Below are 24,165 nucleotides of genomic sequence, written 5' to 3' on the forward strand. Positions count from 1 at the left end.
TACAACTTCCATGATCCTTTCAAGTACTGTGGTGGTGGCATCTGGAGGTCTCGAGAGACCATGGATCTGCGCCTGGAGTTTCCAGGGTGCAGGCCTGGGCAGGGTTGTATGGGAGACTGGCAGTTGCCCAAGCTGCAGGCCTTCCTCTCTCCATGCCACCGATGTTGCCCAAGGGAAGGGCACTAGGACCCATGCAGCTTGGTACCGGTGACGTTGCAGAGCAATGTGTTGTTAAGTGCCTTGCTCAAGGACACAAACACGCTGCCTCAGCTGAGGCTCGAACCAGTGACCTTCAGGTTACTAGTCTGATGCCTTGCCCACTAGGCCACGCGCCAACTGTACTGTAGGTACTGTAGGTACCACAATTCCGAAGTCAGAAATTGCTTTTATTTTTTGAAGGTGGCACTGTCATCCATTTGTTTCTACCCAAAATCCTCATGCCCTGTGGGTTCCTTGTTATATTCTCACTTACTCCAATCTAAACTCTTCTTTGTGTTGCTATTTAGAAGTGGAATTGAAAGGGTATTGAAATCCTCCGAGTTTATCACCCTTCTGCTCACCTTTGTCAAATAAACACAAATATCTAGTATTGTGTTCCCCTCTGCTCCTTATTGTGGGGGATTTGCAAGAGAGGATGGAATGTCAAATATTTACCATCCAGAAATACTTAAACAGAGAGCTTCTACAACACTTCAACCCTGTGAGTGTTTGAGATACCTTGGCGAGTCAGCAAATGTGTTGCAAAAGTTTCTTCTTATTTACTAGCCTAAGCTTGATAATTTTCTTGTGTCAATGGAGCTGAGCGTAGCACTGAATATTGCAAACAGATAGGTAATGTTGCAGCTATATAGGACTCTGGTCAGACCTCAGTCGGAGTACTGAGCTCAGTTCCTCACTACAGGAAGGATGTGGAAGCCGTAGAAAGGGTGCAGAAGAGATTTACAAGGATGTTGCCTGGATTGGGGAGCATGCCTTCTGAGAATAGGTTGAGTGAACTCGGCCTTTTCTCCTTGGAGCGACGGAGGATGAGAGGTGACCTGATAGAGGTGTACAAGATGATGAGAGGCATTGATCATGTGGATAGTCAGAGGCTTTTCTCCAGGGCTGAACTGGCTAGCACAAGAGGGCATATTTTTAAGGTGCTTGTAAGTAGGTACAGAGATGTCAGAGTAAGTTTTTTTACGCAGAGTGGTGTGTGCGTGGAATGGGCTGCCAGTGATTGTGATGGAGACGATAACAATAGAGTCTTTTAAGAGACTCCTGGATAGGTACATGGAGCTTAGAAAAACAGAGGGCTATGGGTAAGCTTAGGTAGTTCTGGGTAAGCCTGGTGCGATATACTGTGTCCGGTGCTCCTGGTGTGGCCTTCTATATATTGGTGAGACCCAACGCAGACTGGGAGATCGATTCGCTGAACACCTACGCTCTGTCTGCCAGAGAAAGCAGGATCTCCCAGTGGCCACACATTTTAATTCCACATCCCATTCCCATTCTGATATGTCTATCCATGGCCTCCTCTACTGTCAAGATGAAGCCACGCTCAGATTGGAGGAACAACACATTATATACCGTCTGGGTAGCCTCCAACCTGATGGCCTGAACACTGATTTCTCTAACTTCCGTTAATGCCCCTCCTCCCCTTCTTACCCCATCCTTTATTTATTTGTTTGTTTATCTATCTAGCTATTTATTACCCCCCTTTTTTTCCCTCTTTTCTCTCTCTACCCCTCTCATGATCAGTCCTTGCCTGTTCTCCATCTCCCTCTGGTGCTCCCCTCCTCCTTTCTTTCTCCCTAGGCCTCCCGTCCCATGATCCTTTCCCTTCTCCAGCTCTGTATCCCTTTTGCCAATCAACTTCCCAGCTCTTAGTTTCATTCCACCCCCTCCTGTCTTCTCCAATCATTTTGGATCTCCCCCTCCCCCTCCACTTTCAAATCTCTTACTATCTTTTCTTTCAGTTAGTCCTGACGAAGGGTCTCGGCCCGAAACGTCGACAGTGCTTCTTCCTATAGATGCTGCCTGGCCTGCTGCGTTCCACCAGTACTTTGTGTGTGTCCACTGATATTATTATTGCTTAAGCATCTTGTTGTCAATGTATGTCAAAATGCTGCAGAGATGAAAGTGATTTTATGTGAAAGTATCACTAGTACTTTAGATATGCATTGTCAGACTTCGCTAGGTAATGTCTTGTTGCATCCAAGTAAGCACTCAGAGTTCAGCTAATAGTCAAAAATAATGACAAGTGAAAAGTAATCAGATTAATCCATCTGCAAGATAATATATTTTAAATTGGTCTTTTTTATTCAAAGGTTTTCCCAAAAGAAAATGCACAGAAATACTAAGGAATCATCTAATTTACAATTCAGTTATGTTTTCTTGGCTTAAACAACTTATTTTCGGAAACAAAACTACAGAACGAGTCATTTCGAACCGGACAAATAAGTTACCACTGGCAAGTTTGTGGCACGAGAAAAAACTATAAAAAAAATTAATTCTCTTGATCATATAGACATCTCTATGAAAAATTTTCAAACAATCTGTACAAAAGGTCTTCATAAATTAAAATTCTTTATAATTTAATGGTTGTCTATAAGGTGAGGTTTTACGAACTGATTATTTCTTTATGTACAGAGGTTACTTTTTTTTTTCCAAATCATATCCAGATAACAAGTATGGCACTTAACTCAGATACCAAGAGCAGCCAATTCCACACAGTTGTAGACCTCTCAGATTTCTGTCTTAAACAATTCATAGCAACCTAGTAATTATCTGTAGCTCTGATTCTGGTAATCTCTCATCTAAGTCCATGGTAATGCTGCAAGTTGTCTAGATTTTGACACAGCAGATAAAATCTAAGGAGTACTGATCAAGTAATACCACAACTATTTTGCTTTTCAAAAGAGTACATGTGTTGAAAATCTAAAAACTAGTTAAAAAATTTCCAAAGCAGCAAATATTTTGAAACTATGAAATGCAGTGATGAGAACTTAATATATTGATATATTACAATAATTCTGAAAAACAATTAAACATATGAAAATAAAACCTTAACCCCTAACTCCTGAGCTAGAGTGATTTGGTCTATTGAGACAGGCAGGCCTAACACCTACACAAGCACACCAGAAAACTAAACCTTTTGAGGTAGATAACTGATCAGCTGACCAGACAAATGCAAAGTCACTTGGAAGAGACACATTTATTCTTAAATATATGTCTTGAATAAGGTGAACCTTTCTTGACATATGTTATGCAACTGAGTCTAACCAGATAAACCTGCAAAAAAAGTTCTCACAGATTTCATAGTTTCAAAATCATACTTATTATATCTAGCACATGTAGTGAAGATGACTATGATGGAAATAAAAATTATATAAAGTGTGGCACTGCTTGGATCAAAACCTTCCTTCACTTTTTTTTTGTGTCCCTATATTTAAAAAAAAATGTAAATGCTTGTAAAAAGGCACATCAAATCGCAAAAACTGGTCCGGCACAAAATAACATAAAAAGTGTACTGAAGAAATTCTAAGCTGTGAGAACTTTTCTTCTCCATTTGTCTATTTGCTAACTCAAAATTCTTTGGTAATGTTAAAAGTGCCAAGTATTCTTTTAAAAAATAAACTTAAGAGAGATCTAGCACCCAAAGTTTTACTAATCTCTCAGTTAATTTTCTCATTCAGCTTTTTTTTTTGCTGTAATAATACATCAGCTACCTTACTCCAAACATGTGAGAAATCATAAATCATTTAAGCTTTAGCATCTTTTAAAACTTGCTAAAGGAGAGTATAAAAGCAGTCATGACAAGCTCCCCAATATATACCCTTCTGTCTACTCTAAGAACACTACATTGAAAGCCAAAGAATTATTTTTAGTTTTTCTATATAGCAGAATTCTCAGTTCATTTTATTATTCAATCAATTTATAACCCAACCACTTTAAAATTTAATCAAATACAAAAAAACACGCCCTTCTACCTAACACTTCTATTTAGCTAAGAAAAAAAATATTAAAATCATCTACAATAAAAAGGTGTGATTCGCAATGAATCAAATTGAAAATCTTAATGCTATAAAAATCTAATTATGCTGATTTACAAGGCATTGTTGAGCAACTTTCTATGACTAAGCAACTATATCTTTAAAAACACTTCAAACATCTAATGAAACAAGAGACTTAAGGCAGATTGCAGTTTGAAAAAAAAAAGGAAAATCCTAATGACATCATTCTACTTCCAATGAAGTAGACATTAACAACAAAAAAAGACTCAATAAAAAATATCACTTCACAACACTCACACAGCAAGCGTAGGACATCAGTGGAAGATACTTGGTCATTTGTGATACTTCAGGAATTTCCTAGCTTATAATACAGAAATCATATCAGAAGTTGTTAGTCCATGAAGACCAATCTGACCTGCAACTTGAATAATAAATTTATTGATCATTCTGTCGATCAGTGAATATATATGTTAAGGTCTGAGAGAAAAAAATCTTAAAAATAACCTTTCTTTTCTTACCAAAATAAACATATTTCCTTGAGGTTTATTTACCTCTTCATGAAGGCTAGCATTTATATCTGCTTGACAGAACTTATACCAAAATATTTGCTTCAGTTGATTTTATTACAAATATTTATTTCTTAGAATCTGTGCAAAAAAGTTCAGAATTGTTAAGGAACATTAGATTAGAAGCCATGATGGTTTCGGTCCTCGTATGTCCTCTGCCCATCACTGCATATCTGAAACAGAAAAATGTGAAGAAGGTTTTTACCATAAAGGACATTTTTCACATTCAATGTTCATCCATTTAAAGAAACTATGATTTTCTTTCTTACTCATTTTCTTTTCTCGGCTTTTCTCAGAGAGAGAAAATACAAACTTGCGTGCAGTGAAAGAAGGTGACTAATATCCATAAGGTTTCTCCGAGCTTATGATATATTATTGTTATAAATGTGAATGTAATTGTTGAGTGGCATATAGCAAGGTTTTGCAATTGCCCTTCAGTTAATTGACCAAAATAGCATAATTCCAGTAACAGTATCCACTCATACTGTGACATCATGTCCGATGTGAGGCTTATAGCCATAGAGTTATAACTCAGAGATGAAAATACAACTATTCAGTTATGACAGACCCTCTCTTTGCATTAATGCCCTCAGAGAGACTCCCACATTAGTGTGTGAACTTGTGCGTCTATGCTTGCATTGACTCTATTCAAATTTAGCCCACATGATAGACTTAGAACCAGCAAAAAAAAAGCTAGTCCTTTATTCACAAACAAGAGAGAATCTGGAAATCCAAACAACACACTCAAAATACTGGAGGAATGAAGCAAGCCTTGCAGCATCTGTGGAAAAAGTACAGTCGATATTTTGGGCTGAGAACCTTTGGCAGGACTGAACAAAAAAAGATGAGGAAGGTGGGAGAAGGGAGAGAGAAACACAAGGTGATAGGTGAAACCAGGAGGGGCGGGATTAAGCAAATAGCTGGGAAGTTGATTGGTGAAAGAGATAAACGGCTGGAGAAGGAGGAGTCTGATAGGTCGGGATAGAAGGCCATAGAAGAAAGAAAAGGTGGGGGGGAGCACCAGAGGGAGGCAATGGGCAGGCAAGGAGATAAGGTGAAAGAAGGAAAGGAGGATGGGGAATGGTGAAGGAGTAGGCAGGGGCCATTACCAGAAATTTGAGAAATCAATGTTCATGCCATCCGGTTGGAGGCTACCCAGACAGAATATAAGGTGTTGCTCCTCCAACCTGAGTGTGGCCACCCCGTGACAGTGGAGGAGGCCATGGATTGACTTATTGGAAAGGGAACGGGAATGGGAAGTGGAATTTAAATGGGTGGCCACTGGGAGAAGCAGGATCCAGACTGAAGGAAGGAGAGGAGATAGCCAGAACAAAAAGGTGAAGTAGAGCAGGAGCTGCTAGGTGGACCCAGGCAAACCTTTAGAACAGAGGCGAGGAGGAATTTTTTAGCCAGAGGGTAGTAAATCTGTGGAACGCTCTGCAAGACTGTGGTGGAGGCCAAGTCCGTGTGTATGTTTAAGGCGGAAGTTGATTGGTCAGGGCCTGAGATGATATGGCGAGAAGCCAGGTGTATTGGGTTGAGTGTGATCCGGGATCAGCCATGTTGGAATGGTGGAGCAGGCTCGATGGGTTGAATGGCCTAACTCTTTGCTCTGTCTGTATTTGTACCCTGTCACTGGCTTGTCCCTGTTTACATCCATGTTACATCCATCATCTATTTGTAAACCTGCTGGCTCAACCTCAGTTCTATCATGCTGGTTTCCATCGCCCTGCCATATTAGTTTAAATCACTCCCAGCAGCTCCAGTAAACCTGCCTGCAAGAACATCAGTTCCCTTTGGATTCAAGTACAACCTGTTCCTTTTGTACCAATCCCACCTGCCCCAAAAGAGGTCCCAATTATCCAGAAATCTGAATCCCTACCCCTGCTCTAATATTCAGCCACACATATAGCTGCCACCTCATTCTATTCCCTATCCTCACTGTCGTGTGGCACAGGCAGCAATCCTGAGATTACTACTACCCTTGAGGTCCTGCTTCTCAGCTTCCTTCTCAACTCCCTGTATTCCTTGTTCAGGACCTTTTTTCTACCTATTTCTACCTACATCGTTGGTACCAATATGTACCACAACTTCTGGCTGCTCACTCTCTCTCCTCAGGATATTCAGTAGCGCAGACCCTGGCACCTGGGAGGCAAACTACCATCCACATTTCTTCCTCACGTCCACAGAATTGCCTATCTGTCCCCCTGACTGTAGTCACGAGACTGTAATGTCACATCATTTCTGACAATTTTGCTCCTGATGCACCTATTATTAGAATAGGATTTATTTATTGTGTTTGTGAATGAGCACATAAAGAAGACACAAGTTTTGAACTTTATCAATGACACTCAGGCCTCAGGGGAAAGAACAGGCAAAAGGGAACAACCTTTATCCTGATTATTGAAATGTAAATATAAGCCAGGGAACAGCTTGAAGGGATTTGTACAACATTGGTTAGGCTGCAGCGGTAATACTGTGAGCAAGTCTAGAATCCACATTATAGAGTGGATGTGATTGCACTGGAGAGGGTAGAGAGGAGATTCACCAGGGTGCTGCTTGGAATGGGCCATTTCACTTACGAGAGACCGGATAAGTTTGATTTCCTTGGTCTGGAGGAGATTGGAAGTGATTTTAATAGGCTAAATTATCAGGGGCATAGACAGGGAAGATATTAGGAAACTTCTTCAGATAATATTGATGTTAAAAACTCGAAGACTTAGCTTAAGGTGAGGGGGAAGGGGTATAGTGAGGATCTGAAGTAGAATTGTTTTGCACAAAGGGTGGCTACAATCAGGAACACACTACTTAATAGGTGACAGAAGTGCGTTCAGTCGTTACATTTAATAAACATCTAGAAGAGCACTTGAAATGGCATTCAAGGACAGGCCAAGTATTGGTGACGGCTGAGTAACGTTATGGGTTCAGCCGGCCAAATCTATTTGTCAATGATTTAGAGTACACAAGTTCTGAGCTAGAGTTTTGTAAATGTGTGAAAACAAAATTGGGCTGTTACCTTTTCTAAATCATTCTAGAGAATAGAGATATTTTGAAATAACTTTTATTTTGAAATAATAACTTTGAAATAGATTCTATTTATAATGATCTTGCCTTTAAATTGTGCTGTGATTAATAGATAGCTGGTTGCTGCCGTTCTTATCAATTTGACCCAAGGGGATCAATTCATGTATGGGGAAAAACATTAACACATGCTATAATTGATGGCTACCTGAGGATTACTTGCTTTGCTGATAAGAGTAGGGAGAGTGTTCAGATGATGAATCCACGGAAACTTGCTGCTGCTGACAACTGGGTTCCTGTAGCAACGAAAGAAATTCAGTGATTAATGCTGAAATCAAAGGAAGCAAACTATTGTGAACTCAAATGTTCTCATGGTCACCTGCAGCTTCTCACAAATAAATATCCGTAGGGAGAAGTAATTGATTGCCAATAACTCATGAACTTCATTTCACAGGCATAATCATTTTATTGCATGAGCAGTGATGGCAGAAAGACACGGCATTCTATATGGACCTGACTTGCATTACCTTACTTTCCCTTTTCTAATTATGATTTATAATTTAAATTTTTATTATATTTACCTTGATTTGTACTTCAGGGAGCGCGAAGCGCAGAATCAAATATCGCTGTGATGATTGAACACTCTAGTATCAATTGTTTGGTGGCAATAAAGTAAAGTATAAAGTATTAATGTCCCTTTTCCATGCATATTGAATATTTCTGATATTGTCATCGATTAAGCCAAAACATACAGTAAGAATACTTTATTAAGCATATGCAATATAAACATAATTAAAGTAATTGTGTACATATTTCCACAGAAGAACTCTTATTATTTCCTTTGTAAAATTTCACTTTGTGCAATTGAAAGTAATACAACATATCAGGTTATATTTGATGGCTATATAATGTGTACGTTAACTCACCTCGATCGGAAGAGTAGCTGTTGGCACGTGTGTGTACTGGGGAATATACGTTCCTTGAATAGCTGCAGCAGGAGGCATGTACTTAAACAAAAACAAAATATCTATATTAACAGTCTCTGGTGCCCATCATCTTATTGATTCTATTGCCTTGGCCATAGAAGTATACCAATAGTTGTATGTCAGACACTAACTTTCACTTTATTATGATACATAAAACAGACAGGGATGCTAAAATAACTTAACACATAAAAATCCCAATATTTGAAAACAGGAAACATTCTTTTGCTTGTAAAACAATCTAAGATCACAGCTCCTAAAATATCTTCACATTTTAAAATAGATACTGTCTACCGGCTTTGTACATTAAAATATTCAATACAACCATAACCCAAGAGCAGTAGATGGTCCATCAATAAGGAAAGATCTTGAAAAGCGTAACTATACCAAATGTGAAAGAGAAAAAGGACTAAGATTTCAAGTTAAAGAAGGTAATGACTGTATTAGGATTAAAATAATGAGGACATTTACAGGCCAACAGTGGAGTAACAATAAATAACTTACAGTACGGCATTTACAATGGAGACAATAGAACTAGATGAAGGAACTTATCTGTGAGAGGAGTTATTCTTATAAATATTAAATGTTATAAATTCATCTCAAACATCAGCAGAGCATTTTGTACATTGCCTAATTTTTCTCTGTGTGGAAAAGACTATTTCAGGAATGAAAAAGGTGTCAACTTTCCATGCCTCGTGTTACCTATTTACCAAGACAAACCTGCAGCGTTAGAATATGAGAGTGAAAGTGCAAGAGATATGGAATAATTGACAGAGCTTCTGAAGATATGAAAAAGAGAAATGGAAAGGTAGGTGTTGATACTTGCAAGGTCTTGCTGGGTTTACTCATGTTTTGCTTTTTCTCTGTTAATTTCTTAATCTTTTGGCAACCTTACAAATCTCTTCCTTTCATCCAGTACTGTCCTCAGTTTATAAGGTGAACTTCCATCAAAGATATTAATGACCTGAAATGACACTGCTCTGAAGCACCACGTACCGTTCCTGTGTTATTTATTGAAAGATGACTCATTTGCTGTGTAAGTGGGCTCATCATTGATGTAGGCTGCATTGACATAGGATGATCCATGGACGGAGACATTACTGCTCCCTAAATGAACGGAGAAAACTATTTATTGAGGCATAAGGGATTTCATAAATATAAAAGTATGATAGAAGTGACTAAACAAATACTCAATATTTTCTCAAATACTCATGCACGGTATTCTTCTGTTCACTAGCAGAGTTAATGGCTCTGAAATTTCAACTTGAGCACTTAGATGTCAGTGGAAAGTCTGTGCAAAGAGTTCATTTTTGGGCCTTGTAATTAGGTATTAAATTTTTATTTGTTCTGCCATCAGTGACTGCTACCTGGAATCAAATGCATATAAACAAAAAAACTTCTGTGTCAACAAGGACAAATACTTATGTGACAGCAAGGACATCTAGTGATGGCAGTAAATCTAAGACCATAAGATATAGGAGCAGAATCAGGCTATTTGACCCATCGAGTTGGTTCCACCATTTCATCAAAGCTGATCCTTTTTCCTCTCAGCCCCAATCTCCTGCCTTCTCCCCATATCCCTTCATGCCCTGAATAATCAAGGATCTATATACCTCTGCTTTAAATATGCCCAACGATTTGGCCTCCACAGCTGCTGTGGCAAAAAATTCCACATCCACCACTTTCTGGCTAAAGAAAGTCCTCCTCATCTCTATTCAAAATGGACATCCCTCTATTCTGAGCTGCTGAGTTCTTCCAGCGCCTTGTACGTATTCTTTGATCCACAGCATCTGCAGTTGTATTTTTGTGTTTTGGGTAGCTAACGTTGTTAGAGACAGTGTTCCAGGTTTGTGACCAAGCAACAGTGAAGGAATAGCTATACATTTACAAGTCATGAAGTATCGCTTGGAGGGCAGCTTCCAGGTGGAATTATTCCTTGTTGTTTTTCTTTTTGTCCTTCAAGCTCAGGGGTTCCCAATCTTTTTTATGCTGTGGACCAATACCATTAAGCAAGAGGCCCATGGACTCCAGGCTGGGAATCCCTGTGCCTAGCTGCAAGAGGTTGTGGGTTTGAAAGGTGCTGTTGAAATAATCTTTTGTATAAGTCTGATTCATTAAGAATTCCTATTTTAAACAATACTGGAATTTTTTATTAATCAGTTTATCGAGCTAACAATGTTGAAAGCTCTTTTAATCAATTAATCAAGCTGTTGTATGTTGAAGGGCCTTGATTGAGTGAATGTGGAGAGGACGTTTCCTAAGGCGGGTGAGGCTAAGACCAGAGGACAGAGCCTCAGAATAGAGGGACGTCCATTTAGAATAGAGATGAGGAGGAATTTCTTTAGCCAGAGAGTGGTGAATCTGTAGAATTTGTTGCCATAGGTGGCTGTGGAGGCCAAATCATTGGGTATATTTAAGGCAGAAGTTGACTGATTCCTAATTAGTCAGGGCATGAAGGGATACGGGGAGAAGGCAGGCAATTAGGGCTGAGAGGGAAATGGATCCCTCTCATGAAGAAATAGCAGAGCAGACTCGACAGGCCAAATGGCCTAATTCTGCTCCTATATCTTATGGTCCTATAGCCTCTTGGTCAATTGAGCTTTCTGCACCATAATTTGAATTAGAATGTGCAGATTTAATAGACAGCACCTTCCATGATGAAGGTGGAAGGAGATGTTTATATCACAAGGTCAACTCAAGGGAGAACTACACTGTATAAACAACCTTTATGTTCTCAGCTTTCAGCTGCTAACAATAATTAGATTGCACTGATGACAAGCCAGTGGCTGTGAAGAGGAACATCGACGGTTGCTGCTTGAGCGTATTCAGTGTTTTCTTCCTTTATTGAGACGCAGCATGGAATAGGCCCTTCCAGCCCTTCAAACTGCACCACCCAAACCCCCCCCCCCCACCCCCCGATTTAATATTGGCCTACTCATAGGACAACTTACAACACCAGTTAACTTATAAGTCTTTGGACTGTGAGAGAAAACCAGAGCACCCGGAAGAAACCCGTGTGGTCATGGGGAGAACGTACAAGCTCCTAATGGGCAGCGGCAGGAATTGAACCCGGGTCACTGGTATTGTGAAGCATTATACTAGCCACTACACTACCATGCCACCCCTGTGCTACCACATTATAGTGTGGAGTACACAACGAGCTGGAGCAGAAATACCACTGAATATAATCTCCCGCTCCATCCCTCAACAAAATGCTTGACACCGTTTTTAAGAGTTGCAAGCAGTTCATATCTGGTCTTTCAGCCTGATGGTGCCATTGGTCAATACTAGCTCAGCCTCTTGATTTCAAGAGTCACAGACCATCATTAAAATGGTAAGGGAAACCAAGTGTTCTTCCTCTATTTTAGTTAATGTTAATGATTTAATCAGTTTAAAGCATGTTCAAATTACTTTATCTTAAACTTCTAAATGAATTATTTAAACGTAAGACCGCATGACATAGGAGCAGAATTAGGCCATTCAGCCAATCGAGCCTACTCCACGATTCCTTCATGGCTGATCCCAGATTCGCACTCAACCCCACACACCCACCTTCTCACCATATCCTTTGATGCCCCGACCGATCTGGAAACTATCAATTTTTGCTTTAAATATACACAGACGGTATAGGCCTCCATAGCTGTCTGTGGCAGACCATTCACAGGTTCACCGCTCTCTGGCTAAAAAAGTCCCTCATTACCTCTGTTGTAAAGAGTTGCCCCTCTATTTTGAGGCTGTGCCCTCTAGTTCTGGACACCCCCACCATAGAAAACATCCTCCCCACGTCCAACTTACCCAGTCCTTTCAACATCTGGTAGGATCTAATGAGAGCCCCCCGCAATTTTCTAAATTCCAGTGAGCTCAGGCCCAAAGCTGCCAAACACTCCTCATATGTTAACCCCTTCATTCCCAGAATCATCCTAGTGAACTTCCTCTGGACTCATCAGAGACATTGAGAGACCAGCAGAAAAGGCCTCTTTAAAATCCTGTGGTTGGGGCCCTAGTTTGCACACTGCTCAAAGTCTGTGATGTTTGCTTGTCATGCCCGATGATGACACGAAACCTGTGCGGGAGAGTTTTTAAGGTGGAAAGGCTCCACTCCCTTGACCTCAGAAATCTGGATCCAGTGCTACGAACAAGAGTCACAAACTGGGATCTCCCTTGGCTGCAGTGGATGACCATGACATCTCCTGTGCCTTGTCACGCCCTTCGCTCTCCATGGAGCACGGCAGAACCACCATCCTGGCCATTGGATCTCACTGTCGATCTCATCTGCCCCGTTCACCAGAGCAGATTTCGCACACTAGGACAGGCAAGTCCCAACCTCACCGGGGGAATGAGGCCGCCAGTGAAGTGGTGTACCAGGGTGTGGCTGCTGCAGCCTGCAAAAAGCTACTTGGAGCCACAAGCAAGAGCAGAGTGTCTGGTGGGGACCAAAGGTGAGTGAGCTGCCCCGTACGGGCATGGCATGCCCCTTCACCAGAGGAGCTACCCCTTGACGGACACCCCATACCATTACAATGTCTAGTCACTATTCATGGGATGTCTCAATGTACAGTCATGAGGCTTGAAGGATGCCAATCAGTTGTATAAGGACAAGTGCAATTGTGGTAATCTCATGGGAGGTAGATGGGAAGTACAGGTTGTTCTGCACCATTTGGCCCAAGGTATATTTTATTTAAAACAGCTTGTGATAGCAAACATGAATCGCGCCCATCAGTCATACAAAGTCACCACAATATGATCCCATCGATCAATGGGAAGGTGGAGTTCTCCAACCATAAGCAAGAGCCAAGAATTCCAAGTAGATATTGCTGACATGAAGAAGCCTCTCCCCTTCCCATCAGGGCAGACCAGCAAAGCAGAACGGCAACTTTCCTGTGTTTAGAAATTGTTTCTACACGAAACTCGTTCTTGCACAGGTACATTAGAAATGATATATCAGCCTAATTAGAATATTCTTCATTGTAAGATAAAAGTGAAACTCTGAGACCAAACTTACAGCATGCTGCATTAGATAAGGTTGATGAGGCATCCAAGATGCATTCTGCACCTGCAATGAAATGTGGAGAGACTGAAGTACATTATGGCAAAAGGCAAATACAGTGTTCAGTCCTTCATAGGACTGTCATATGGTATGGGAACACATCATTAACGGGGTGTCGGGACACATAGATACAAAGCACATGCTTGATTGGGATTTGGGAAGCAAATTGCATTACTTTTATTGCGACCTGTATTCATGCTACAGACATCATCTCCTGATCTGCATGGCTCACAACGTATTCAATATCAATGAACCATTTTTAAAAAAATGAAATACAAGTGTAAAGTAGCCCCTCAAAGACCCGGTGATCTATATTGGCTGGAGTCAGAGCTTTATACTTTGCTTCTTGGTAGGGTCACCCATGCTAAAAAGGTCAAAGGGTAGAGGCCAGACTAAGAGCAGTCCACCGGTCCTCCAGGTTTGGGGGATCTGCTCAGGTCTAACAACTCTGTCTGGTAAAACAAAATTGTTACAGAAACAGCAATGAAGAATCCTTCTACATCCGAGTGTGACGGTATTCCCGAGTCTCCACCTGGGAAATGCATGACTGACAGTGGTGAAAGCCGAGAGGAAGCTACTGACACGATGAAGGAAGCCACGAACACTGTCAGAAATGGAGGGACTTCATCACTGCCCTAAATGGCAGTAGCGTAATGGGCAGTTAAGTAAGTTGCCCCTCAAGTAAAACTATTTGCATTTATATTTCTTATCTGAAATAGCTGAAGGAAAACAACACAAAGATATCTAGTTGAAGTTCAAGCAGATTTTAATCTTTCCAACCCTTACTGAAGTCTCACACATTCATAATCACAGTTTGCTTTAAAAAAAAAGAAATGATTTTAAAGTCTGAAAACCAACCTGATATGTTGAAACAGGAGATGCAATATATGGTGCAAGAGATGTCTGTGCAATCATTCTGTTTGCTGCAATACTATACGGTGCAGAATAAAATCTGAAAAGAGACAGACTGCCAAGATCAGCTGCACCAGGCAACATGGAGCAAAACACAAACGAATAATAGAACTTGTGCAAAACAAATTGTATACCCATCAAAAACTTATTAATATATTGTTTGAAAGGAGCACTTACTACATACAGAAAAGCGACTTTGATACTTACCCATTTTGCATGGCAGCAGGATCATACGCAAGAGTCATGCCCGCCTGAAAAATTTAATTGGTCTCACCTTAAATAATATTTTGAATGTGCCTGTAATAATCTGATATGACAAAAGTTAGCTTTTTCTAGTGCTTTAAGGCAACTACTGTCAATTTCATTATCCCATTCAAACACTAAACAAAGCAACACACACACAAAATGCTGCAGGAACAGCGCCTATGGAAATGAGTAGACTGTCGATGTTTCGGGCTGAGGCCCTTCTTCAGGAATGGAAAGGAAAGGGGAAGACGCCTGAATAAAGGGATGGGAGAGGGGAAGGAGGCTAGCTAGAAGGTGATAGGTGAAGCCAGGTGGGTAGAAAGGTCAAGGGCGGACGAGGGACAAATCTGATAGGAAAGTAGAGTAGACCATAGGAGAAAGGGAAGGGCGAGGGGTGGACCCGCGGAGAAGTGCGAGATAGGTGAGAAGAGGTAAGAGGTCTGAGTGGGGAATAGAATAAGAGGGGAGTGGGAGGGCGATTTATTTTACCAGATGGAGAAATGGTGTCAGGTTGGAGGCTACCCAGACAGAACGCATGATGTTGCTCCTGCACCTCGAGGGTGGCCTCATTTTGGCACAAGAGGCAACCATGGATCAACATATCAGAATGGGAATTGGAATTAAAGGGAATTAGTTAGTAACTAAGTTAGTTAGTAAACAAATTAGTTAAGTCTACATTTATAAAATGATTATTCCTATAAATCGGATAAAAATAATTCTTGTACATTATTTCAATTCATCTGATTCATGTCAGTACATTTTTCTGTTGTGGATAAGAAAAATATTGTTCCATTACTTAGCTACTGACTTTAAAAGTAGGAACTGTTGACTATTATCCTTAAGTTGATAAGCTTGTGAAGCAAATAAAAAATGTTTAAGTTCAAAATACATTTATTATCAAAGCATGCATACCATACACAACACTGAGGTTCATTTTATTGCAGGCGGCCAGAAAACAAATAGTAAAATTCACAAAAAAAAAACCCCACATCATAGAGACAGTCAAGCATCCAGCGTGCAAGAAAAAACTGTGCAAACAGTAAAAAGTGTAAACAAATAGTACACAGAACATGAACCGCAGAGTCCCAGAAAGTGAGTCCACAGCCATGGAGCCAGCTCAGGGCTGCAGCTGCTCCAGGAACCCGCTGGCTACAGGCCACAGGAGCAGCGTCCGTTCAGAGCTGAGAAATAATTGTGAGCTCAACACCAGCTCGTCCTTTGCCCTCAGCCTCAACACCTTCACGTTTCTAATCCAGTGGCACTTAAATCGGCTATATATCAGTTAATTTTTTCCCTCTCAGTTCTGATAAATGGTTTTAGATCTGAAATGATAATTGTTTCTCTTTCCACAGGTACTGTCTGATTTGCTAAGTTTATCCAGCATGTTCTATTTTTATTGGAAATGTCAGTGTTGATTGAAACATGACTCCAGAAAGTATCTTTCCTAAGCGGTGGGTTTTATTTTTTAACTGATATCTTCTGTGAATTATGTACACACGTGTAAAACAATCTCTAATTTATGAATACTTGACGACAACATTAATTTCACAAGCTTACTTCAAGTTCATGGAAGGACTTACAAGTCTCACCTCTCCCTCTCGGTGCCACGCTCGGCCATTCTGCACGTACTTGTTTTGACTTTGCCGCTTTTTCTGACCGCCGTCTGCAAACTTGCATAGTAATGGTTCTATGGGAGCTGTGAGGAGATAGAAATCTACTTTAAGAAATTATTTTTATGTGTGTACATGATACATTTTTAAAAATAGCACAGGAGTACTGATTGCATTTCTAATGTCATATTTCAAATGTGACACCGAATGGTTGGCCGTTTTAGTTCCCAAGATGGCATGCGAACTGCTCAACCTCATGGTACACAAGTCTCACTTCGTTACTAATGCACAAGAACTATTTTCAGCTTGACTCCAGGCTGCCAAGTGCTCAGTTCTAGTGAGCTGATTAGAATAAAGAAAGCAAATGCAATGATCCCTTCTAAAGGAGGGTTTAAAAGTAATAAATATATCTCTGTTCCCTGCCTCAGAAAAAATTTTGCAAGTTGGTTGACATCAAATCAATCAAAATGCCAGTGCATGAAAATGTGAGAGTGTATTGTTATTATAGAATAATCATCCATTATTCCTTCCACTGCAAATTCGAAACAGTTGAAACTATTTTGATCTTTGGCCTAGCCCTAGAAGGAACCAAACATAATTCTTCATCACCTTGACAGCCACTCTGAGCCGGCATTTTTGACTGTGGTGGGAAAAAGGAGGAATGGAGACATCCGCAGATTGCTTCTGATTGTGCTTTTAGAAAGGGATATTTCAGCCTGAACACCCGAAGTAAAACTGACCTTTAATCCGAACCCTGTCACCCTGTCTCCTCCTCCCACTTCTAGCAGCTTATCTCCTTTGTGTGCTCTCTGCTCTTTCTCCCAGTTATGTTTTATTGTACTACATCCATACTTGCAAAACAAATGGCTCTTGTAAGATCCCAAGATCAGAACAAAGTCCTTCAGCATTTGTTCCACCATACCATGTCAAGTTCTGTAACATCTATTTACTTAACACTTGCACCTACTCAAACAAAGGCACTCTTGGTGATTTTATGTAGGATTTTATGTAGCTGCCAGTGAACAAGGATTTGTCATGGTTTGATTTCCACCACAAAGACAGGCAATATTGAAAAGTTTGACTAGACAGAAGCCCTGCCTCATCTGGTAATGATTAAGAAAGGCAGATTGTGTCAGTAAGTCCTGAAGAAGCGTCTCAAAACGTCGACTGTTTACTCTTTTCCATTGTTGCTGCCTGACCTGCTGAGTTCGTCCGACATTGGGAGTGTGATGCTTTGGATTTCTGGCACCTGCAGACTTTGTGTTTGTGTCAATAATCCTTTCTTTATATATTTATAACAGCCTTGTGTCACACCCTATCACATGTTGCATTAAGACGATGTGGTGGAGTGGGACAACGGTGGTTGCCGCAGGGTAGGTAGAAACAGATAAGGAGATGGAGCCAACTGAGGTTGGAAGGGCGGGGGTAGAGACAAAGGCTGGAATGTGATAAATAAAGATACAATCTGACAAGACTCCATCTATCCATTCCCCCCTCCTTATTTGTCTTTACCTTTCACCCAGCAGGCACTGTCTCCCAACTTTCTTCCTCCACCTCTTCCGCCTGGATCTATTTGCCTATCACCCCTCACCTCAGCTGGTTCTGCCCATCACCTACCAGCCTCTGCCTCACCACTTTATCGCACATCTTTATTGTGGCAAGCTCCCTTCCACACTCGCAGCCTTCCTCAGGATTTGGACCCAAAATATTCATTTTGGCAGGAAAATGTTCGGACATGTTCCTAAATGGTGAGAGGCTGAAGGATGTTGATTCGCAGAAGGGGCAGGAACCCCCTGCGCAAGAATCACTGAAATTTAACACGCAAGTTCATTGGTTAGGTGCTGTGTCGTACGACGTGGGCCATTGTGGTCTTTCTGTGACCATGATTGATCTTGGCAATTTTTCTACAGAAGTGGCTTGCCATTGCCTTCTTCTGGGCAGTGTCTTTACAAGACGGGTGATCCCAGCCATTATCGATACTCCTCAGAGATTGTCCGCCTGGCGTCCACGGTCGGATAACCAGGACGAGTGATATGCACCAGCTGCTCAAACGACTATCCACCTGCTCCCATGGTTTCTTGATCCGGTGGGGGGGTGGGGGGGTGATGGGGGCTAAGCGGGTGGTAATCCTTGCCCAAGGGTGACCTGCTGGCCAGCGGAGGGAAGGAGTGCTTTACACCTCCTTTGGTAGAGATGCATCTCCACCCCACCACCCTAACATGCAAGTGCAGGAAGCAAATTAGAAGAGGAAACAATATGTTCTTTATTTCAAGAGAATCTAAAAGAATAAAGATACCTTACTGCAATTGTATAGAACTCGGGTGAGACCATGCATCTGTGTTTCATAATCCTAACCCAACCTCAGGAAAGAAACAGCAAATAGGTGCAAAAAAAAAAAGCTTCAACATCCTAATCCCACAGGTTGAGAGTTCTCCCCCAGGACAGGGAGAGAAATTAGGCAGACAGGGCCTATATTCTTTCACATTGAGAAGAAGGAAAAGTAATTTCATTGATAATTCCAGAAGCTTTTACAGGGTTTGACAGAATAAATGTAGGATTGATGTTTCCTTTGGCTGTTGTCTAGGAAGAGTGACAAACTCAGAGCTAGGGGTCAGCCATTCAGCAGTAAGATACAAAGATATTTCTTCTCCTAGAGGGTAGTGATAGTTTTGAATTGTGTTCCCAAGAGAACCATGGAGGCACAGTCCCTGAGATTATTCAAACCATAAACTGTAAGATTTTTGGATATAAAGGGATATTTTGGGAAATACAAGGATTATAAGCCTAGTACAGGAAAAAGTCAGCATTTAAATCAAAGAGCAAAAGGGTTCAAATGGCTTTCATCTGCTTCTTTTAATCACTTTATGAATTAAAAAAAATACTAGTAAGGCCGCAAGTTAGACTGAGTGCTTATTTTTTTAAGTCAACTATTTCCTCCAGTGTGCCAGCACAGCCTTGGGGTGCCTGAGATACTTGAAGACCAAGACCCAAAGCCTGAGCAGCAAACATTTCTGTCCCTCTTTATACGTTAGAGATGTGGACAAATTATAAGAACACTTATAGTGATAGACTACCAATGCTATTTTGCAAAACCATCCAAGGTTATCAAGTGTCGTTTGCTTTTTCCAAGCAACATTTTCAGCATTAAAACTTTGATCCTGTTCAACCAACTTATAGGAAGGTTGTATCATCAGACAACAGACTCCTGAGACAAACCATTCTCTCTGAGCTTTGTCATACTGATGTTTATGTTCTCTCCACCCTCCTGGATTATTTTATAGGGTGCATATCAAAGTTGTACAGTATACAATTATTTTAAAAAATTAGCAACCAGAGATAGAAAAAAAGAGAAGTGGAAAGCCATTACTGTGGAGAGTGAGAATCAGAATCAGAAGCTGGTTTAATATCACTGGCATACGTCATGAAATTTGTTAACTTGGCGGCAGCAGTACAATACATGCTAATAGAAGAAAAAAATATGAATTACAGTAAGCATGTATATTAAATAGTTAAATTAAACTAGTGCAAAAATAGAAAAAAAAGTAGTGAGGTAGTGTTCATGGGTTCAATGTCCATTCAGAAACGGATGGCAGAGGGGAAGAAGCTGTTCCTGAATTGTTGAGTGTGTGCCTTTAGGTTTTTGTACCTCCTTCCTGATGGTAACAATGAGAACAGACCATGTCCTGGGTGATGGGGGTCCTCAACGATGGATGCTGCCTTTCTGAGGCATCGCTCCTTGAAGATGTCCTGGATACTACTGAGGCTAGTGCCCATGCTAGAGCTGACTAACTTTACAACTCTCTGCAGCTTACTTTGATTCTGTGTAGTAGTTTCCCGCCACCCCCTCCCCCCACCCCATATCAGATGGTGATGCAGCCAGTTAGAATGCTCTGCAAGGTACATCTTGAGTGTGTTTAGAGACATACCAAATCTCCTCAAACTCAGCTTTCTAACCTGCTTTCAGCATTTTCAAGCAAAAGAAGAGCCCAGTAGCATAAGCCACTCTATTCCACAGTCAATGAATACAACCTACAGGAGTCATGGATCTATTTTCTGAAGAAGGGTTTTGACCCGAAATGTTGACTGTTCTTTCCCATCCATAGATGCTGCCTGACCTGCTGAGCTCCTCCAGCACATTGTGCACATTGCTCTAGCTTTTCAGCATCTGATTTACATTTTGTATCTACTTTCTGCCTGTCTGTATTGTATATTGTGTTGCGCGTTTTTGTTATGTCTTTCGGTAATTTGTCATGTGGGGTTGGTCGTAGTAGAAGCAAACAAGTATAGTCACGTATTCATGCTTTGTCCTTGTTAGTTTAGTTCAGTTAGAGAGGGGGTGAGCCAGGGAATTAATATTTTTTGTTGATCGTTTATTTTGTTTCCTTTGCTTACATCGCTTATATTACTAACTTCGGTTACTTTACTAATTCCGCTAGTTTTGCTAATATCACTGACTATGTTAGATCCTACGTCTTTGCTGGTTTCATAATAAAGGATTGAACATACTTTTTTCAACTTGGATCTCAATTATTTGGATGTGTGTCACACTGTGTAAATTCCTCACTCAGTGGGTTTGATTAGTTTCTCAAGTAACTCTACACAACTTCCGATTTTATAGCAGTTCCATTTTCCGTAAACCCTTTTGTGCTTGGTCATTATATACAATTGCTTCTCCACTCTGTCTGCCTTACACAATTGAAGCTACTCTTATGAAGTAACTTTTGTGATACAGAGACAGATTTTCATTGTGATGTAACATTTTTTGATGATGCACTTCACAGCAAATATTTGCAACTTAGTAAGTCATTTAGAATTGTGAAATTGATTTTATCACCGGTTTAGTTGATTATGTGAATTTACACGACAGAAAGGAGTTAATTATTTACAACAGGAGTGATGAAACAAGGAATTCATATTTCTACAATGTACTCAGCAAAATTTTCAAATTCAAGATACTCAGAAAAGTAACTTTCCCATACACTAAATTGGCTGTTGAAGCAAAAAAAAAATTAATTGAATGGTGCCAAATAACCAATCTTTTTCAGTTCTGGTTCAAAGTCATCGACCTATCAAGTCAAGTCATTGACCTGTCAAGTCAGGTCAGGTTTATTGTCATTTAACTACATATATGTATACCGACAAACGAGATGACGTTTCTTTGGACCAAGGTGTAAAGCACATAACACATAGAACACACAATAACTTAGGAAAGTAAGAACTAAATCTACAAATGAATTACACAAAGATAAACAAAGTAAAGTGCACAAATTAAATATGGTAGGGTACAGTGCAAATTACCTGGTGACCTATAATGTTCAGTCAGATTTTCTTCTCTACTGATGCTGCTGTATCTGGAAATCTGCTGAGATTTCCAGTATTTTCTGTCATTGTTTGAATGACCTTGGTTAAAGGCAGAATTATTTTCTACTTTAAGCTAAATAGTCCAATTTTAAATACATGAATGCGGTCCAACAAGATGAAGCTCTTTCTCTACACATATTTAAAATCAATACCTATTTGCTGTACAATTACGAATATCCATTGTGGAAAGGTTCATGGATTATTTTTGTCTGTATAGTCAATTGGCCTTTGCGACTAATTTTCATTGTTCAGCAGGAGCAAAAACATATTTCTAAATAAATAGATTGTGACGTACCTAAATATTTGAAACATAATAAACTCACAGTGTATTATGTTTTCTCAGAAGCAATCATATTTATTTTTCAAGTCATTTGTTCTAAGAATTCACAGCTACATTAGTTTAGCGGAGGCCATCAAAACTCACCAGGGACACCAGGGATAGTCTTAATAAATTTTCCATTAAAATGGGCTATAACTGCTTCACACTTCTCTGTTGATTCCATCCTGGTAAAGGAAGAAAAAATAATGCCATTAAATTCAAATACAGATGCAAATCTATCTAAAAATTAATTGACTGCCATGTTTCAGTCTGAAAATAAATGAGAGAATTTTACTTTTTTTCTTTTAATTATATCTACACATTTTAAAAAACTCAATGAGACAGTCTGGAAAGAAACAGGTTTTCAGAGGAGAAAGGTTATAATATCAGGCAGGAAGAAGAGGGTGATACAATAGACAATAGGTGCACAAGTAGACCATTCGGCCCTTCGAGCCTGCACTGCCAGTGTGCAGAGTTTTTGAAAAATGTAAATTTTTACTTCTTGGACATTAACAGAGAGACACAAACAATCCATACTCATCTCTGAAATACCTGAAGTCCTCAATACCCGAAGCCTGGACTGACACCTTGCCCTATTGTCCTGTTTATTATTTATTGTAATGCCTGCACTGTTTTTGTGCACTTTATGTAGTCCTGTGTAGGTCTGTAGTCTAGTGTAGCTTTCTCTGTGTTTTTTTATTATGTAGTTCAGTCTAGTTTTTGTACTGTGTCATGTAAACCCATGGTCCTGAAAAACGTTGTCTCATTTTTACTATGTACTGTACCAGCAGTTATGGCCGAAATGACAATAAAAGTGACTTGACTTGAAATGATATTACTTGGTGTGATGTTACCAACTATTTAAAAGGGGGGAGGGGGGAATCAGATGATAAACAGTGCAAGATATTTTGTGGTAAATTGGAGGGAGCGGAAAGGAATGTTGCAGTGGATAAGAAGCATGCAGCAGAAAATAAAAAAAATAGTTGAGGACAAAATAAAATACTTATGTGAAGTAAAAGTATTCTGCCTTCTAATCTGTTGTGTAATCTTGGGAATCATATACCATCTTATTCTGTTAATATTGCAGAGCATTAAAAAGATCTGACATTTTCTAATCAAAATACATGTGTGAGACCACTGTAATAAACTATTTATTTGTTACCATATGTACTGATCAGAAATAAAGAAGGTACAATCAGAAAAGTTCCTTTCAATACTTCGAAGTTCCAGCAAGATGGTGCCAGTGACCAACGGTGACACCTTGCAGCCAAAAATACCAGTGGTTACGCTTCTTCTGCTAATATAATTCTTTGTCTTCTTCTGAACTACGATAGATTGCAACTTGTTATTCCCCTTGTAAGAATGTATTTTTGGGCTGACTGAACGATATGGCACTTCTGGGGGATTCAGTGTGGATGAGGTGAGACAATAGACAATAGACAGTAGGTGCAGGAGTAGGCCATTCGGCCCTTCTAGCCAGCACCGCCATTCACTGTGATCATGGCTGATCATACACAATCAGTACCCCGTTCCTGCCCCCTCCCCATATCCCTTGACCCCGCTATCTATAAGAGCTCTATCTAACTCTCTGTTGAAAGCATCCAGAGACTTGGCCTCCACTGCCTTCTGGGGCAGAGCATTCCACATATCCACCACTCTCTGGGTGAAAAGGTTTTTCCGCATCTCTGTTCTAAATGGCCTACCCCTTATTCTTAAACTGTGGCCTCTAGTTCTGGACTCACCCATCAGCGGGAACATGCTTCCTGCCTCCAGCGTGTCCAATCCCTTAATAATCTTATATGTTTCAATCAGATCCCCTCTCATCCTTCTAAATTCCAGTGTATACAAGCCCAGTCGCTCCAATCTTTCAACATATGACAGTCCCGCCATTCCGGGAATTAACCTTGTGAACCTATGCTGCACTCCCTCAATAGCAAGAAAGTCCTTCCTCAAATTTGGAGACCAAAACTGCAGACAATACTCCAGATTCTGTGTCGATTCCTAATGGTGGAACATGACCCCACATTTGGCTCCATTGCTTTGCACCGATTAAAGCGTTGAGCAAGATTAAAATCATTGAGGATGAGGGGGAAAACGAGCAGGCG

The 24,165-nt window shown here is 40.4% G+C and overlaps 1 protein-coding gene across 7 annotated transcripts in view; it reads right to left on the reverse strand.

Annotated features, from left to right (window-relative positions):
* Positions 1–2,280: 2,280 nt before the first annotated feature.
* Positions 2,281–24,165, reverse strand: part of LOC140728536 (RNA-binding motif, single-stranded-interacting protein 1-like) — a 289,752-nt gene continuing 267,867 nt past the window's right edge. For 4 of the 7 annotated variants that reach the window (XM_073047404.1, XM_073047403.1, XM_073047398.1 and 1 more), the window contains 10 exons: positions 22,166–22,245; positions 16,351–16,466; positions 14,732–14,775; positions 14,471–14,564; positions 13,568–13,618; positions 9,562–9,672; positions 8,509–8,589; positions 8,164–8,226; positions 7,791–7,878; positions 2,281–4,734 (listed from right to left, as the gene is read on the reverse strand). In XM_073047404.1, the coding sequence (XP_072903505.1) occupies positions 7,798–7,878; positions 8,164–8,226; positions 8,509–8,589; positions 9,562–9,672; positions 13,568–13,618; positions 14,471–14,564; positions 14,732–14,775; positions 16,351–16,466; positions 22,166–22,245 (721 nt within the window). In that variant the 3' untranslated portion in view covers positions 2,281–4,734; positions 7,791–7,797. The remainder of the gene's footprint in view (positions 4,735–7,790; positions 7,879–8,163; positions 8,227–8,508; positions 8,590–9,561; positions 9,673–13,567; positions 13,619–14,470; positions 14,565–14,731; positions 14,776–16,350; positions 16,467–22,165; positions 22,246–24,165) is intronic. The other 3 variants (XM_073047399.1, XM_073047402.1, XM_073047401.1) reach the window with 3 other exon arrangements.

The sequence above is a fragment of the Hemitrygon akajei genome, chromosome 5, assembly GCF_048418815.1.
Source record: "Hemitrygon akajei chromosome 5, sHemAka1.3, whole genome shotgun sequence".
Classification (NCBI taxonomy): Eukaryota; Metazoa; Chordata; class Chondrichthyes; order Myliobatiformes; family Dasyatidae; genus Hemitrygon; species Hemitrygon akajei.